The sequence below is a fragment of the Carcharhinus amblyrhynchos genome, chromosome 2, assembly GCF_965287045.1.
Source record: "Carcharhinus amblyrhynchos chromosome 2, sCarAmb.v2.hapA, whole genome shotgun sequence".
NCBI classification, from domain to species: Eukaryota; Metazoa; Chordata; class Chondrichthyes; order Carcharhiniformes; family Carcharhinidae; genus Carcharhinus; species Carcharhinus amblyrhynchos.
In genome coordinates, this window is record NC_137325.1 from 67,133,788 (window position 1) to 67,150,929 (window position 17,142).

The 17,142-nt window shown below is 40.9% G+C and overlaps 1 protein-coding gene across 1 annotated transcript in view; it reads right to left on the reverse strand.

Annotated features, from left to right (window-relative positions):
• The window catches only part of itgb8 (integrin, beta 8), an 80,202-nt gene that overhangs the window by 60,060 nt on the left and 3,000 nt on the right, over positions 1-17,142 (reverse strand). Inside the window, exons 4-6 of the mRNA XM_080207146.1 lie at positions 7,976-8,222; positions 7,726-7,891; positions 387-545 (exon numbers count right to left, since the gene is read on the reverse strand). Of these exons, the coding sequence (XP_080063272.1) occupies positions 387-545; positions 7,726-7,891; positions 7,976-8,222 (572 nt within the window). The remainder of the gene's footprint in view (positions 1-386; positions 546-7,725; positions 7,892-7,975; positions 8,223-17,142) is intronic.

Genomic DNA, 17,142 nt, shown 5'->3' on the forward strand with positions numbered 1-17,142 from the left:
TTAAATGGGAAACCCTATTAACAGCAGCAGGACCAGAAGATCCTGCCACAGGCCAAAGGTAGGCTGCCTCCCACCACTGAGATGTATGTAGCAAGGTGCACAGTAAATCCCGCCCAATGTCCTAATCCAGTTCACTACTTAATTTCTCCAAATTAAGGCTTTAATACTAATAACATCTGACCATGTTCTTCGAAAGAAATAAATGCTTTCCTTCTCCTGAAAGCAGAAATGTAGATACTTTCAGATTATGTTGTTGTACTGCTCCTTAAAGAGTGTTGGGGTAGGGGAGGAGGAAGGAAATATTCTACAAACACGTATTTCAATGAACCATACCATAGCTTTGCTTTGTTAGGCTAAAGCAGTAAGAGGCACTCAAGTTACCTTACCATAATAGTTGAATGAGTGTACATATTGTCCTTTAAGTGGCAGTTCCCATCGTTTGGCAGGACAATACCACCCAATTTGCTGTCAAGGGCCAAGTGTGATAGCTGATCAGTTATCAGCAGCAGCAAATGTTTTGCTTCCTTACGCCATCCTATTTCATTCTAAAGCAAAGAAAAAAGGCCAAGTTGAATAAACCAAGTAGTACACAGAAACTGTTTGTATGTGCTACATTCTGATGTGGCCTTCTTCATCACAGAGCTCTCAGGCTGAAACCAAACTTGAGCCTAGAAGCAAAAAAGTGGTAACAACACAAAACCACATCCCCATTCTGTAAATTATTTTTTCCATTATGATTTGAATGTTTGGGAATTAAACATGTTTGCACCCAGCATTAAGACGAAGCATTCCAACAACAGGGACGGCATAGTTTAGACACAGAATAAAGCTATCTGAAATCTGCCACAAAAATGAAGGGTATTTTCTGCTATCATTTAATAACAACAATGGCAGAGATTGGCCTGGAAAATGGAGATAAACTGAAATCTCAAACATTTCCCTTTCTGCGTCAAAAACCCATGAGTCTTACAATTGAGCTATGCAGAGTATCATGCGTCAGTTTACGAATCAGGTAAATTAAAACCCAGCAGTAATTAACTCACTCACTATGTTAGAGGCAACAACTAATCTCTTTGGTAGAAGGTCTGTTCAATATGGAGTTTGGTGTAATTGTTACATTAATTGTTTCAATGCCTCAGCTGGTGGGGAAAGACCGCCAACACATACACCCAACTCACCAATGATTGACATTTTAATCAGCTGGACGGCACTGAATTCAGGGGCACATTAAACAGATGAACTCGTGAGATATGTTTCATGCTCCCTCCTGGGAAATCAAATATCTTGCATAGTTAGAGAAATTATAAGGAGGAAGAAGGCTAGAACTCACCAAAATCTAATTGCTAATACAAAATACACAGCAGCTGATGTGATTTTCAAATCTAATTTTTTTGTTTCAAATTTCAAAATTTAGGAAAATTAGACACAAAAGAGCAATCATTTACTGTTTTAATCCCAAATCTATAGATTAACAATAACTTGTTCTTATATGGTGCCCCAATTCCAAAACATTTCACAGGAGGGATCATGAGACAAATTATGATACAAAGCCACAAAAGAGATACAAGATCGGATAATCAAAAGCTTGTTCAAAGAAGTGACTTCATAGTAACATGGAGAAGTAAAGAAGTTTAAGGAGAGAATTCCAGAGCTTAGGGCCAAGGATGCTGAAGACAACTCCAGTGGTGAAGTGATTAAAATTGGGGATGCTCAAGAGAATTTGTAAAGCACTTTTCAAAACCACCAGATGTCTCAAAGCACTTTACAATCCAAGTACTTTTTCAGTATAGTCACAGTTGTAATGTAAGAAAAACAGACAAACTTTCTGCACAGTAAGCTCTTACAATGTGATAATGATCAGATTTTCTTTTGCATGAGGGTTAAGTGTTAAACAGGACACTAGAGTAACTCCCCTGCTCTTCCTCAAAATAATGCCAAAGAATCTTATGTCCACCTGAGAGGGTGGATGATCTCTTTTTAACGTCTCATCAGAAGGCAAAATCTCTGACAGTGCAGCACTAGAGTGTCACTTTTGAGTTTGCCCTCAATCCCTGGAGCAGGACTTGAACCCTAACTTTTTGAGTCAGAGACAAGGATGCTACCAACTGAACCACAGTTGAGAACTCAATTAACTGACAGTAAATGTCTTAGAGAGTTGTAGGGCTTGAGGCGATTACAGAAAAAGGGAAGACAGACCATGGAGGAATTTGAAAGCAAAGATGAACATTCTAAAGCCAGGATGTTGTTTAACTGTGAGCCAGTATAGTTCAGCATGCACAGGGAGAAAATAGATGAACAGGATTTGGTACGAGTTAGAAGGGCAATCAGCAGTGTTTATGCAAGGTAGAAGTGTACTGGAATAACCAAGTCCTGAGTTAACAAAGGCATGAATGAGGGTTTCAGCAACAAAACAGCTGTGCAGAGTGGTGACGAGTAATGTTAGATTGCACTAATTTGTTGCTGAAAGCTCATTTCGGGGTCAAAATGACATCGGGATCGTGAACAGTCTAGTTTTGCATCAGACTGTTGCCAAAAAAAAAGATAAAGTAGTGAAGGAGTGAAGTTTGTTGTGAAAATAACTGTTTTCAGTCTTCCCAATATTTAATGGGAGGAAATTTCAGCTCATTAAGTGCAAGACATTGGGTAAGTAGTCTGACAATTTGGAAACATTAGACAGCATGAGAGAGGTGGTGGTGAGGTACAACTGGGAGTCATCAATGCGGAAACTGTGGCTGTGTTTCCAGGTGTTATTAACAAAGAGTAGCAAGATGAGAAATAGGAAAAGGCCATAGGTAGATTTGTAGGGAGAACCAAAGGTCACTGTGATAAAGGTTGGTAAAGCGATTAAAGGTGTGATCAACTGTGTCAAAGGTTGCAGACAGATCAAGAAGGATGAGCAAAGATTATTTGTCCTTGTCACAGTCAGTCCCATGGGATGCCATTTGTGAATTTGATAAGATATGTTTCAGTACTGTGACAGTTGGATGGATTTAAACATGGGGTGGAATCTTACAGCTCCCCCGCCTGAAGGATTTTCCAGTCATAGGTGTTTTGAACAGCTAGCTGATTTTCCAGCTGCACCCTCACTCTACCGGGGCTGTGAAATTCCACCCATGGAATTTCTTTCACATCCTTCCAAATCCAGAAACAACAACAACAACAACATAGGGCATAACACAGATGTATTCAACAGTTTTCTATCTTCCAGAGCTAGAGTTACAGTATGGCCTGTTTGCTGAAGAGTTGAATAGCTGATGAGCCATTTAAAAGACACAATTTAAATATTACTACAGGAAAATCCTGATTGGGTGACTATAACCTAATTCATTCCTCATGAACATACAAGGAGGAAACTGAAGTAATATTTTTATTTGTTACTACTAAGTAGGTTAAACATACACACCCCACTTTGTGGAGGTGAAAAACCATTAACACTCGAGCTCAGGACAGCAATGTTAATGAACCACAATTACATTTCTGTATCTATTTCATGTCTGAAATGTGTGCTGGTTAGATGCATTGACCCAAACAAATGCCAGAGTGTGGCAACTAGGAGATTTTCACAGTAACTTCATTACAGAGTTAATGTAAACTTTACTTGTGACACTAATAAATAAACTTTTTAAATTTAACTTTATCTCACACTTGTCATTCTTATAGTCTTTCCACAGAGGCAAAATGGATAATGTATACCTTCCAATGCAAAATTCTTTTCAAGAGCTGATTTTGTCCTCCCATTTTCACACTATTTGAAAAGCAGATTAGTAACACCAATCAGGTGATTGATAGAGTTTTACAGCATGGAAAAAAGGCCCTTCAGCCCAACATGTCTGCACCGACCATCTGATCTCCAAACTATTCGAATCCCAGAGAAAAACTGATAAGCAAAATCAGTTAGGACTGGAGCCTTACTGTAAACTGCCCTGCTAATGTGTTGGATATTGCACCAGTGTTGAAGGAATGCACTGAAATCAATCAGCATTGGCTCAAATGTAACATTTCCAATCAAGCACTTGTAATCATTTGTGACAGGAACAGAGTCAATGGGGCCTCGGGGTACTTGATATGCTTATAAAAGACAAGGGGGAAATCAAATCTTTTGTCAGAAGGTAGCCCAAGGTCACAAGCTTAAGCACAAATAAACTGTTCTCATGGTCTGACGAGCAGGGAGTTGAATAATCTTCAATTAACAAACTGATATTTCCACAGCAGAACTGGACATTTGTCTGTTGGTTTTCCAGTCTTTACAAGATCGGGTAGATCAATTAACTGATTTTAAACTAATTGCAGAGAAACAAAGCTGGGCCAATAGCTTCAATTGACTGCTCATCAGTGACAAAAGCTGGATTCATGTGATTGCAGGTACCTGTGAGTGAGAATCTGAGTGCATTTTGATGACCTCCCACCCTTTCCCCCTGCACTGAGAGGGGCACAATTAGGGGGAAAATCTCATCTTTGAGATGTCGGGGTATAGCCAGTTTTATGTTTTTGGAACCAATGTAATAGATCACAGATACTTGTGCATAAAGTGCTTAAGGGTGCAACTCACAAATGCTCAAGTTCCCTGACAATGAGTTTATTCTATATCTATCGATATTAAGCAGAACCAGCCTTGCACCCAATGCATTTCAGCAATTTCCCTTCATGATAAGGCTGCAGTCAGCTGAAAAAGTTTAACATAAACAGAGGAAATACTGCTCCCAGAGGTGATTTTCAGCCATGGTGTTGAAAAAAATGAAAGTCAAAGGACGTGCCAAGATATAAAGTCACTGAAATCCTCCCAACTTTCTTTCAAAGCAATAAGCTGAATTTAGCATAACTGACTGATGTGAACCTCCCCAGCCACTGGGAGAGATAAGAGCATAAAAAAATCTTTGTCAACAGCAATATATTCAACAATGCATATGTAACTTTTTTTTAGATAGTTATACTCTCCTATATTGGGACAGTTGTAAATAGAACAGTTTCAACAGTATGGGGAGAAGGCTAATGTTGAAGGTTATGTGCTGGGAAAGCTGATTCTGTATTGGATCCCCTCTTCAATGATGACCTTTTAAGAAAGGTAGCTGCTGGGAGATGGAAAGACTTCTCAAGTCTCCCCATCAATAACAATAGCTAGAGATATAGGTGTCTATGCGGGAAGGACTGGTAGAGGATTTTTATTTTGCTGATATTGAGAGAAAGAGAGAGACATACAATTTTTTTTGTATTTGACGTTGGGGAGTTTGAGTGGAGTTTGAATGTTGCTTGCAGTGTGGGCCCCAACTACTCAGCTACCAGCACCTTGTAATATGGATATGTTGGAGAGTCACCATACTCTTAGATCTCAGCCTGTTGAAGTTGAGAAACTTCCTGTTGCAACTAAACTTTCTCATAATTGAGTTACTTAACCAGGCTGAGGGAGGTAGCAAAGAGGGTTCGCACAGATTTGCTCAAAGGTCAGAAAATGAAATGTGTTATTAAGAATTTGTAATGGGTAGAGAATGTCAATGAAATCCATGTTACACAGACCTGCATGTCCTGTGTAGCTTCTTCTAGATCACCAAGACGATCAATGGACCAAAAACAAATGTCCCTCCCCCACTCCAAGCTGAGGATGACAACACTCTTCCCAAAGACGATGTAGTTGTCCGAGAGAGAATCAGAATCTTCTCAAATCAGAGTTAACAGTCAAACAATCCCTCAACAGCTTGAGAGATCAAGTTTGGGTATGTTGCCAACACTAGCTGAGATACAAAAGGCCATCCAACAGATGAAGAATAACAAGGCATGTGGCCTGTTCAACGTTCATGAAGCAATTTATAAAGCTGACGGTCATGAACTGTCTCTTGAATTCTCAAACCTCTTTATCAAAATCAGTGAGGAAGAGATACTATCTCTCAACTTGAATAAAACCATCATTGTTACACTTTTCAAAGGAATGTTTCCAGAGCAAAGAGAGGCTTCTATACATGTGATTCTCAATACACGTATTTTTAGTTTAACAGGAAATGTTGAATTTAGTTGCCAAAATTAAGTGAAATAAGGAAGGGTAAGGGAAAATCCAAGGAGCTGCTACAACAGAATTACTTCTTATTATTAATTGCAAACAGTAAACAACTTAAGGTAGGCATAGACAGATTACTATATTAAATTTAATCTGTGATTTAGATATTCAATCCGCCCGCTACAGGAATCATAGCAGGAGAGGGCAGACCATGCAAAGATCTGTTGACCTTGGGTGGGATTTTCCAGTCTTGAGGTGAACACGGCTGGAAAATCCCACTTGATACATTTCAAAAGAAGAATGTGGACAATCAGTATATGTTAAATGATAAAACTTTGAAATAAATAAGAGGAACAGGAGCACTTGAAACTGAGAACAAGATAATAATGTTGTGTATGTGTTTTATAGGTTGGAGTGCAAAATAAAAGAGGCAATCCATTATGTGTACAAACCATTGTCTGATAATTTCTAAGGAGGAATGAGAAAGCTATGGAGGAGGTTGAGAAGTGGTTACTCCCAGGATTAAATGTTTTACTCACAGAGACTCGAAAAGATAGAGAATTTCCAATAGAAAAAAGATTAAAAACTGTTCAAATTTTTCAATAGGCTATTACTGGTCAATGGGTCAGTAAGTCAACAGCATAAATCAAAGACTGTCACCAAAAGGACAAGAGAAAAGATAGGAGAATTTTATCTCATGACTGGAGTTTGCTTCCAAAGCTGCTGCTAGACTCTAATAGTTTTTAAAAGGTGGCTAAGTAATTGAAAAAGAAAAATGTAAAAGATTGTAAGGTACGGATAAGCATATGAAATGATGGCATAGATCTTTCTTGGGAGTGAGAAGAGATACATTAGATGGAAGAGTCTCTTTCTATGCTATTCCCAATTCTCTTCCCAAACCCTTCTATGTTATGGTTTCCTTCTATGCTGCAAAACTCTTATCAGGAAAGTTTGTCTGGGCATGCTGCCAGTTGTACTGCATTACTTGGATATAGCCAATATTAGAAACTGAGACAGATACGCATGCCTGGAAATAAACTCATGACATTTTCCTTCCAGCCTCTTCTCATGATTCTGCGTTCATTCTCCAAAATGAAAAGAATATAATTATCAGATGATGTGCTACATCTAAGGAACTAGAAAATGCAACTTGTAACATTAGCATACAAACATTTACAGCAGATAACATTCTTATATCTTTGAATGGAAATTCTTGCCTGTTTATTTTTAAGAACACATGTGTGTTCATACCCCAATATGCCAAAAAATGTCATGTTCAGGCCAAGAAATCCTAAACAACTCACCAGACTATTGTTGAAAGAAAAAATAATATTGGCTTCAGACCGAAGTACTGGAACAATGTAGTTCAAAAGAATTTTTAATGAGGGTCAAATAAAAATAGCAAGTATGAAGTATTGCTTTGGCCTGTGGAATCATATGATTCAATTTGAGAAATTCAGCTACAATTTTTTTTTAAAATTCCATCCATCTCTATGTCCTTGGAACAACTATTATCTTGTATGCTATTACTGAATGTCTCATTGAAATTCATCTTTAGATGGTTTCCAAGGTGATAACTGGAAGGCTTCTCTTTATGAAGGTCAGGATGAAGGAATGAAAGTCTATTTATTATGAGGAACCAAATAACTTTTGGTTACACGTATTAGCTACATCCGAGTTCCTCTGGCAAAACAAAATGTTTTAGTATCGGTTTGTTGGCTCTGTACAACAAAACTCACCTCACAAACCGCAACTTGGAGCAACGCATCCAACCCTCCCTCGGGTGTGTCCTCATTTCCAGAAATTTGTTGTTTCTCCACTGCATTTCTGAATTCAGTTATATTATCAGTCAAGGATAACACATGCATAAATCCATGTGCTGGCAGACAGGATGTTTCGTAAATACTGCATTAGAGAAGATTCAATAAAACAGGCATTGTGATAATAAACAAAAATGATGTTGAAAACATAACTGTCAGCAATTATTACCTGCATGGATTGATAAGTTTGTCTGGATGAATGTTAATAAACGGCGACACTGGCTTATCAACAAAAGATCCAAACCCAAATCGGAAATCACTGGAATATTTTGCCATTTTCTGTGATAAAGAATGTCCCATGGAGTGTAATCTTTCTAAATTAGCCACCATTGAAGCTGATGTGTCAACTAAATGGTAAAGGTCCACCGGATAGTCGTGCAGTTGCCGAACTTTCACTACAAAGCTTGCCTCACTGCCTGTTTGACAAAAGGAATGAAAAAACAGCACATTTATCATCAGGCATATAGAGATTATTTGTAAGAGAAAATGAAAAAATTGTAAGTGCTACAGATCTGAAAGATGAACAAAATTTGAAAATGCACAGTTAATATCCAAAAATTGATAAAGCAATCAATTTTTCTCTGTTCAAACAGAATCTGAATTATATATGCTAACATGGATACATCTATATTAATATGAAATAGAATGAGATAAACCATATGAATTTACAGTCACCTTTCTATCAGAATTCCAATCGTATCCACATTTCTTAACATCTAGAATGATAGAAACACTACGGTGCAGAAGGAGGCCATTCGGCCTATCAAGTTGGCACTGATCACACCCCACCCAGGCCTTATTTCCCTAACCCCACCCATTTACCCTGCTAATCTCCTGACGCGAGGGTCAATTTAGCAGGACCAGTCAACCTAACCCACACTTTTGGACTATCTATAAAGCTGTAGCTATATTGGTGGATCTCACACGATGGGTCGGATTTCCAACTCACCCCCACCCTGCAGCAAGTAACAGAAGCAGAGCCAGCCATTGGCCAGCGATGGGATCTTCCAGTCCCGCCATTGTTAACGGGGTTTCCTATCGATCGTACCCTCAGCACAAGGGAACTCCCACCATGGGGTCGCTGTTGGCAGGACTGGAAGATCCCGCTGGCAGGAATGGCTGGAAGATTCCACCGGGTGTTTCCCCTGAGGGAGCCTTACGACTGGAGTATACAATGGAGATCACAGAAGCCCTACATGTGCAGAAAGAGGCCATTCGGCCCATTGACTCTGCCCTGACAACAATCCCAACAAGGCCCGAAGCCTGCAACCCCACTAATCCTGGGGCACTAAAGGGCAATTTAGTACGACTCATGCACCTAATCCATACATCTTTGCACTATGGGAGGAAATTGGAGCATCCGGAGGAAAGCCACACACAGATATGGAGAGAATGTGCAAACTCCACACATTTTAGATGGTTTGATTTTTGATTTGATTTGATTTATTATTGTCACACGTATTAACATGCTGGGCCCGATTTTATCATTTTCATTCTAAGTGCTGAATCTGGGCACAATTCAGATCCGACTTGGGAATCTGCTTTCAGGCGCCCCATATGCACTCAGCCTGAAAAAGAAATCACAGGTCAGAATCATGCTGTGGGCGGGGCTTAGCGCACCCAAAATGATCGGAGCTCTGAACTGCATATGCACAGTTAGAAACAAAATTTGAAAAAGCACGCCCGTATCAGCTCGCTTCTGGGCCACAGAAATCAGACAAAGCGGCCCAGGAGCAAAAAGCGGGAGCGATGGTTCCCACAGGCATCACTGTCCCCCTAATCAGCGCCCTCTCTGCCGCTTTCCCCCCCCCCCCACCGATTGCCTGCAGGGTGGCAGCAGACCCCCCCTGCCCCCCTTGTCCCTCCCAACAGAGATCCATCTGGCCTCCCCCCAACCCCCCACCAGAGATACATCTTACCCACCTCCCTTCTCCCCCCCCTCCCACCAGAGGATGATCTGGCCTCACTCCCACCACCCCCATCCCTTCCCCTCCCAGAGAACGATCTGGCCTCATTTCCCCATCCCCACAAGAGAACAATCTGTCCTCACTCCCCCTCCCTCCCTCCTCCCAGAGAATGATGTGGCCTCACTCTCCTCCTCCTCCCCCATCCCCATCCCCCCCCCCCCCCAGAGGTACATCTGACCCACTTCCTCCTCCCTCCCCAGAGAATGATCTGGCCTGCCTCCCCCCCACACCCCCCACCCCCCACCCCCGATCTGAGTCAGAGAGCCGTTGGGAGCTCTGAACTCAGCTCTTCAGAAGCTGGAGCGCCCAAAACAGACTTTTATTTAGCATATCCATTTCAGCCCAATTCCATATTAGCAAATACAGCGGTACGGGGGAAAACACTGCTAAGTTTGGGCGGACCTTTCATTAATTCAATTTAAATGCATGCAAATATATTTACAACGCCATTGAGCCCATTTTGGGCGTGAATCAGATCACAGGCCTTGGTAAAGTGGGCATCTGCACAGATGCAGATCACATTAATGGTCTCATGCCCGACTTTATCATGTTTTCCCGCCTGAAAATGGGCGCAACACAATGGTAAAAATCGAGCCCACGGTGAAAAGTATTCTTTCTTACGTGCTACACAAAGCATACCATTCAGAGAGAAGGAAATGAGAGGGTGCAAAATGTCGTGTTACAATTGTACCTAAGGTGTAGAAAAAGATAACTTAATGTAAGGTAAGTTCATTCAAAAGTCTGACAGCAGCAGGGAAGAAGTTGTTCTTGAATCAGTTGGTAAATGACCTCTGACTTCTGTATCTTTTTCCCAATGCCAGAAGGTGGAAGAGAGAATGTTCAGCTGTGTGGGGTCCTTAATTATGCTCGGTGCTTTGCCAAGGCAGTGGGAAGTCTAGACAGAGTCATTGGATGGGAGGCTGGTTTGCTTGATGGATTGGGCTATGTGTGTGATCTTTTGTAGCTCCTTGCACTCTTGGGCAGAGTAGGCACCATACCAAGCTATGATATAACCAGGAATAATGCTTTCTATGGTGCATCTCTAAGAGTCGTAGCTGACATGCCAAATTTCTTTAGTCTTCTGAGAAAGTAGAGGCGTTGGTGGGCTTTGTTAACTGTCGGCCGGGGTGGGGGGGGGGGGGACCAGGACAAGGTATTGGTGATCAGGACATTTAAGAACTTGAAACTCTTGACCCTTTCTACTTTGCCCCATTGATGTAGATGGGGCATGTTCTCCTTTATGCTTCCTGAAGTCAATGATGATCTCCTTCATTTTGTTGAGTTAATCTATTCCATTAAGGCCATTGTTCAAGTATATCCAAGGGAGTAATGGTCCAAATAGGCAACTGTAGCTAGCTGTAAACTCCTAAGATCAATCAGAGACAATACAATTGCTTCTAAATTTCTGGCATCTGTTCCTTTTAAAAAAAAGGCCATTCACACCCCTTGCCTTGTGAAACTATTATTTCTTTCTTATTTACTTTCTAATACTCCCACATGGTGCAACCCCTATGGCTTCAGCTGAGCTAGAGGCAATCTGCTTGTTTCCCTGCTCTGACACAGGAGATGCCCGGGATAGACGTTCTCTGGATTTGGGGGGTAATGAGGGCCCTGCCCTACCTGCACCTGTCCATGGGCAGACTAAATCAGCAGGCCACAAGGCAACATTTGGGCTTTGCCTGAGGAAGGGAGACCCAAGGACTGAAAGGTGGGAGTGCCTCTGAGTCCCTATTGCGGTGTGGCCTATCTCTTTCTTCCTCGTCATGGTCCTCCTGCACTTGCCTTGACATCTAAGAATTGGACAGTACTTGACTGCATTTCAGTGAAACATTGAGGTGAGTCTCTGCTCCAATTTTTGTATTTACATTTTAATGTCCAACTGTAACGATTGGTTACGGAGATAATGGCACATCAGAAAAATATACATGGGTAGATTTTACAAATGAGTATTCCTGGTTTCATGTGCAAGAAACAAACAGTGAGAACCTGAGTGGTATGCCAAAAATCCCAGGCAATCTTCAATCCATTAAGCTAAGAGAGGTTGATGCAACATAACCATAGGAGTATGCCATGATTTCCTGAAACAAAGGACTTTGTAAACTCAGCCTTATAACATGCACTGTTATTGAAAAAACAGCAAAGCTGTCATCTTGTGGGTTTGTGTTCTAAATACCACTACCATTCCTCCAGGGTGGCAACTCAGCAATCCTTGTAACCGACAGCAGCACAGATTGCCGGGCTGTTGTAAGAATCAGCAAGCCCTTTTGAGCACAGATATACAGCCAAGATGACATCAGCCTGAGGTTGCATGGCAACCAGCATGGATCTCACGATCTCTAATTGAGCTTCAACTGTGCACTGAAACATTGGATACTTCTGCCGGTGCTGGAGTGGAAGTGGAAGTTCAAGTTCAGACAAAGCTCACCAGGCTCTCCATTGTTACTCAGTACATTTGTCCTCTCATCACCTTGGCCACCATTTCCACACCGAAAAGGATGTACTCCAAGTTCTACGAAATTGACTGTGCCCTATTTGAGCCGGGCTCCTCCGTGTTTCCAGATGGCGAATGAATGCTATCTGACAGACCATGGCCGCACAGATCTCAGTGTGCATCAGCATTCTCCTATATGCCATCTCATGCCAGTACTTCTCCAAGTCCCTGGCAACAGAATCTATTTATGACCTCGTCTTCAGGGAGCTGGCATTCCTTTTCCCTCTGGTTTGGTAGCCTATTTGTGTTTAATGGCTCACCATATCTTAATTCCAATCCTATACCTCGCCCTGAAGGTTTGCATTCCAGTATCTGGGACCAGTAACTGGGATTGTAGGATTAAGTGACAGTGTCCCCTCACCCCTGTCATGTGGTTTTGCTCTTTTGCTTTCTATTGGTTTTGTTGTGATAGTCTAGGTGGAAATTCCTTAACATACAAAAGTGTAAAAGATGTTGATTGGTTGTGGTAGTTTGGGGTGAGGAGGAAAGCAGAAGGTCCATGGTTGAACCATCTGTAACTTCCATTGGATACAACATCCCAGGATGAAGTTGAGCAGGAAGTTGAAGAGTAGCTTAAGGAAACCACTTATCAACAGCCTGTGGCAGCCTCTCTGGCACTGAAGGCCATGGACTCTATTGCTTTCTCATCCATGAATTGGAACACCAAGGAATGGAATTGTGGAGTTTTCTCAGTCTCCCAGGTGTTGTATATGACCTTCTCCTGCAAGAGACAAAGAGTATACTACAATGATTATGCAACTTTGTGCTTGGGTCGCAGGTGTGTGGACCAGGGAAAAATGGGTGTGATGCTGACATCACAGGATGATGTGTGTGGGTGATGTGAATAGTCCTAAATGCCAGGGGGTGCTGCTGGGAGAGTGATGACGATACGGTGTATTCAGCAAAGTGAGAGGTTGGTGATGTGTTAGGTAGGAAATGCAATGTGAGGATAAATTCACTGCCTTGGACCACCAATGTCAGCTCATTGCCAGCACTGTTAACATGTCATAGAGGTTACAGCATGGAAACAGGCCCTTTGGTCCAACTTGTCCATGTTGCCCTTTTTTGTAACCACAAAGCTAGTCCCAATTGCCCACATTTGGCCCATTTCCCTTTATAGCCAACTTAAACATGGAACTGTCCAAATGTTTTTCATCTTTTTAAAATACAAAATTGTACCCACTTCTATTATTACCTCTGGCAGCTGTTCCAAACATTCACCACCCTCTGTGCCCCTCTGGACCATTTTGTATCTCTCCCCTCTCACTTTAAACCTATGCCCTCTAGTTTTAGACTCCCCTACCTTTGGGAAAAGATGTTGATTAGCTAGCTGATCTATTCCCCTCATTATTTTATAGACCTCTACAAATCACCCATAACCCTCCTACGCTCCAAAGAAAAAGTTCCAATCAATCCAGCCTTTCCTTATAACTCAAACCATCAAGTCTGGGTAGCATCCTAGTAAATCTTTTCTGTACTTTTTCTAGTTTACTAGTATCCTTTCTAATAACACAATGACCAAACCTGTACATAATATTCCAAGTGTGGCTTTCCTAATATCTTGTAAAAGTTCAACAAGACGTCCCAACTCTTGTATTCAACGTTATGACCAAGGAAACTAAGCATGCCAAATACTTTCTTCACCACCCTGTCCATCCGCGACTCCATTTTTAAGGAGCTATGAACCGATACCCCTAAATCTTTTTGTTCTATAACTCTCCCCAACGTCCTATTAACTGAGTAAGTCCTGCACTGGTTCAGTTTACCAAAATGCATCACCTCATATTTATCTAAATTAAATTCCATCTGCCAGTCATCAGCCCACTGGCCCAATTGATCAAAGTCCCGTTGCAATACTAGATAACCTAACTGCCCACTATTCCACTGATCTTGGTGTTATTTGCAAACTTACTTGAGGTCACCCTGCGGGCACTAACCTTCCTGGCAACTTGCTCCCACTCTCTTCAGAGGCAGATCCTTAAGGAGTTCCTGCATCCCCGATGAAACCATGGACAATGCCTGGGTCACCATAACTTTGGAGGCAATACTTAGCCTTTGGGTCCTTTCTCCTTGACTGGTGTACCTTCTCATTCAGTCTTCCTAATTGCTTTTCCAGCAGCCTTCAGTTCAAATGTAAACCCTCTCTTTAATAGGAACTGAGCCTTTAAGAATAGCTACACTACATGGTTTCTGAACCATGTTACTTGGCTCCCCACTCCAGTGCAAAGGAAACGAGAAATATTAAGAGGGAGCAAGCTGTATGTGACCCACTCAGCCAGGCACTATCCTTATATAGATCTGGTAGGCACACCACGTCAGTGTGTTTTCCACTTGATCTGAAAGGCAACTTGTGTATCGTGACCCACAAGCCAAACCAAAGGAGGTAAACTAATTTTTAGCTTAATATGTTTCAGCTCGCATATGACAAGAGTTAAAAAGCTAAACCTTAATATCCATTAAGTTTAAAAGCCAAGTTAAAGAAGTACAATACATATATGTGTGCTTAGAGGCTAGGGCGCAATCATCACCCTCAGGAATGATACCTTGATTTCATTAGTTAAGTTTCTTGTCACGTTTTTGTTTTAGTTACAGTGTCCCACTTGGGGCACCTACTCCCTCTCATTTACAGATTTTTGTTCCAGTGTGCGCGTACTTCAGGAGAGGGAATTTGTATTCATTAACATATCTTCAGACTAGCTCAAGTATTTCACATGTTGTAAATTACTGTCATGAAGAACAATGAAGTGCCAATTCTACATAACGTCTCACAAAATCAAACGAGTTGAATGACCAGTTAATCTACATTTTTTAAGTGGGATTTGCAAAAAAAAGCCCGATTCTAGCAACAATATTCACATAAAGAGTATTGTTTCTGACCTCTTCATTAAGCAATTGCTCGTCATTATGCTAAAACTGTTACAAACTAATTGTTGGAAATGTTGCAGAAATAACAGCCTGTCAAATTAAAATTGCCTTTAAAATTACCTTCTATTTAAGTTTATCCGCAAAAGATAGCACTGGACTGCTGCGTGGAAGGTGGATATGTGTTTTTTTGTTGAATTCTGTGGAAAACTGAGATATAATCTATCACAAAGCCAATTCTTACAACAGCATTTGAAGACATTTTCAGGATACTTTGGGTTCTAATAAAAGCCCTGCTTTAATAATGGATCATTTATGGAAATGATACATTTCAAAGTTGAAGACAACTACTCCAGGCTGTCCAAAACTCAATTATATTAGATAAATTCACTTGTTTCAGTTATTTATTTCTACTTATATATGTTATTAATGTACATCTGACCTACTTTAATCATGTGTCACACTTGCACCTCGTTGGTCAAAATGTCGTATTAATAGAACAAAAAAAGAAACCACAACTGAACGATCTTTAACATAGAAAGTGAATCAGTCATTTCCTGATGACTTGAGCAGAGATTAACATGAGCTGTCATCTAAAGAAACCTCTCCTGAAATAGAAATTAGCTTCCAAAGGTGTGCCCTTTTTGATCCCTTTCTAAAGGCGTTTGCTGAACAAAGGCCTTAAACAGACAAGGTCACGTGGACAGCTTCATGTAAAAACTATACTGGAGGTTACAGATTACCAAAATAATAACTTTTACAGGAGCACAAAATAATGGAGCCATAATATCTACAGCCTCTTAAATGAATCATGCCAATCTGTCAGATTTTAGCATTAAGGAGATACAAACGATTTTGCTCCTGTAATGTAGGTTTTTCTCTTCAAATTTTCTGCTGATCTCCCATCAAAGTTACAACTGGAGATTGGAAGGATCCCCACAAAAATCTAGGGTTTTCTTTTGCATGATATGACATTTCTGTCATTGTAAAATATTCTCTGACCCAAACAATTTTCTTCTTCATTTGGTTAGTCTGTGAGGAAGTTCAAGTAATTAATACTTTTTTTTAAAATAATTTTCCAGTGCCATTTTGATCAAAACAAAATGAGGCAACTGAAAGGCATTAACTTTCATGGCCTTCATGAGTGGGAACAGGGTGGTTGAGAGCTGAAAATGGCAGAATATCATTTGCTGGCCCATTCCCACCCTGGTATGAGCAGTGCCATTTTCTCAGGGCCTTCAGCCAGGTGGCTCAGGCAGCTGCCTATTGGTGTAATGTAAATAGGCCCCAATACAATTGGAACTGTCTAATGGTTGGAACATGTACCATGCATATTCTGCCCCTTCATAGCAGCAACTGAGTACTCCAACAAGGAGGTTAAGCAAAAAGAAAGTTTATTTTAAAAAAATTATTTTTGGGGGGGGGGGACAGGATTTTATACTGCTTTTGTCCCCCCAAAACATCCCATCTCATTGTCAGCCTTCCATTTCCATCTTGGAGAAGATTTCGGTCTTGACATTGGAATGGAACTGTTGGAATTCCTGCTCCCTTTGACCATTGAGCCGCTTAATAAATGCAACAACTTGCATTTATATAGGGCCTTTTAATATAGTAAGATGTCCCATGGGGCATCCCAGAAGTGTGAATCATGTCCAAGCTGTGTGTATATCTTGTTGGATTATGGAAACAAGGACCAGATTTTAAAATGACTGAGGACAATCCAGAGGCAGATTCAGCAGACGATGCAAGAACTTCACCCAGTGAACTCCTCAAAACCAGAACTGCATTTGCACAATCTGTGTGCTTTAAACAAGGTGCCAAGGAGATATTTTAGCAACATTATATTCAGAGTATTGTAAGGATAATATTGTTTTTCTATATACTTGAAAATACAATGGTCATTTTCTTTTTCAGTTGTTATTTGTAATTGATACAACTACACTGATAAAAACCAGTAACAAGACAGAACATGACATGCTTTGGAAAACACAAGCGAACGCTGAATGCTAAACTTTG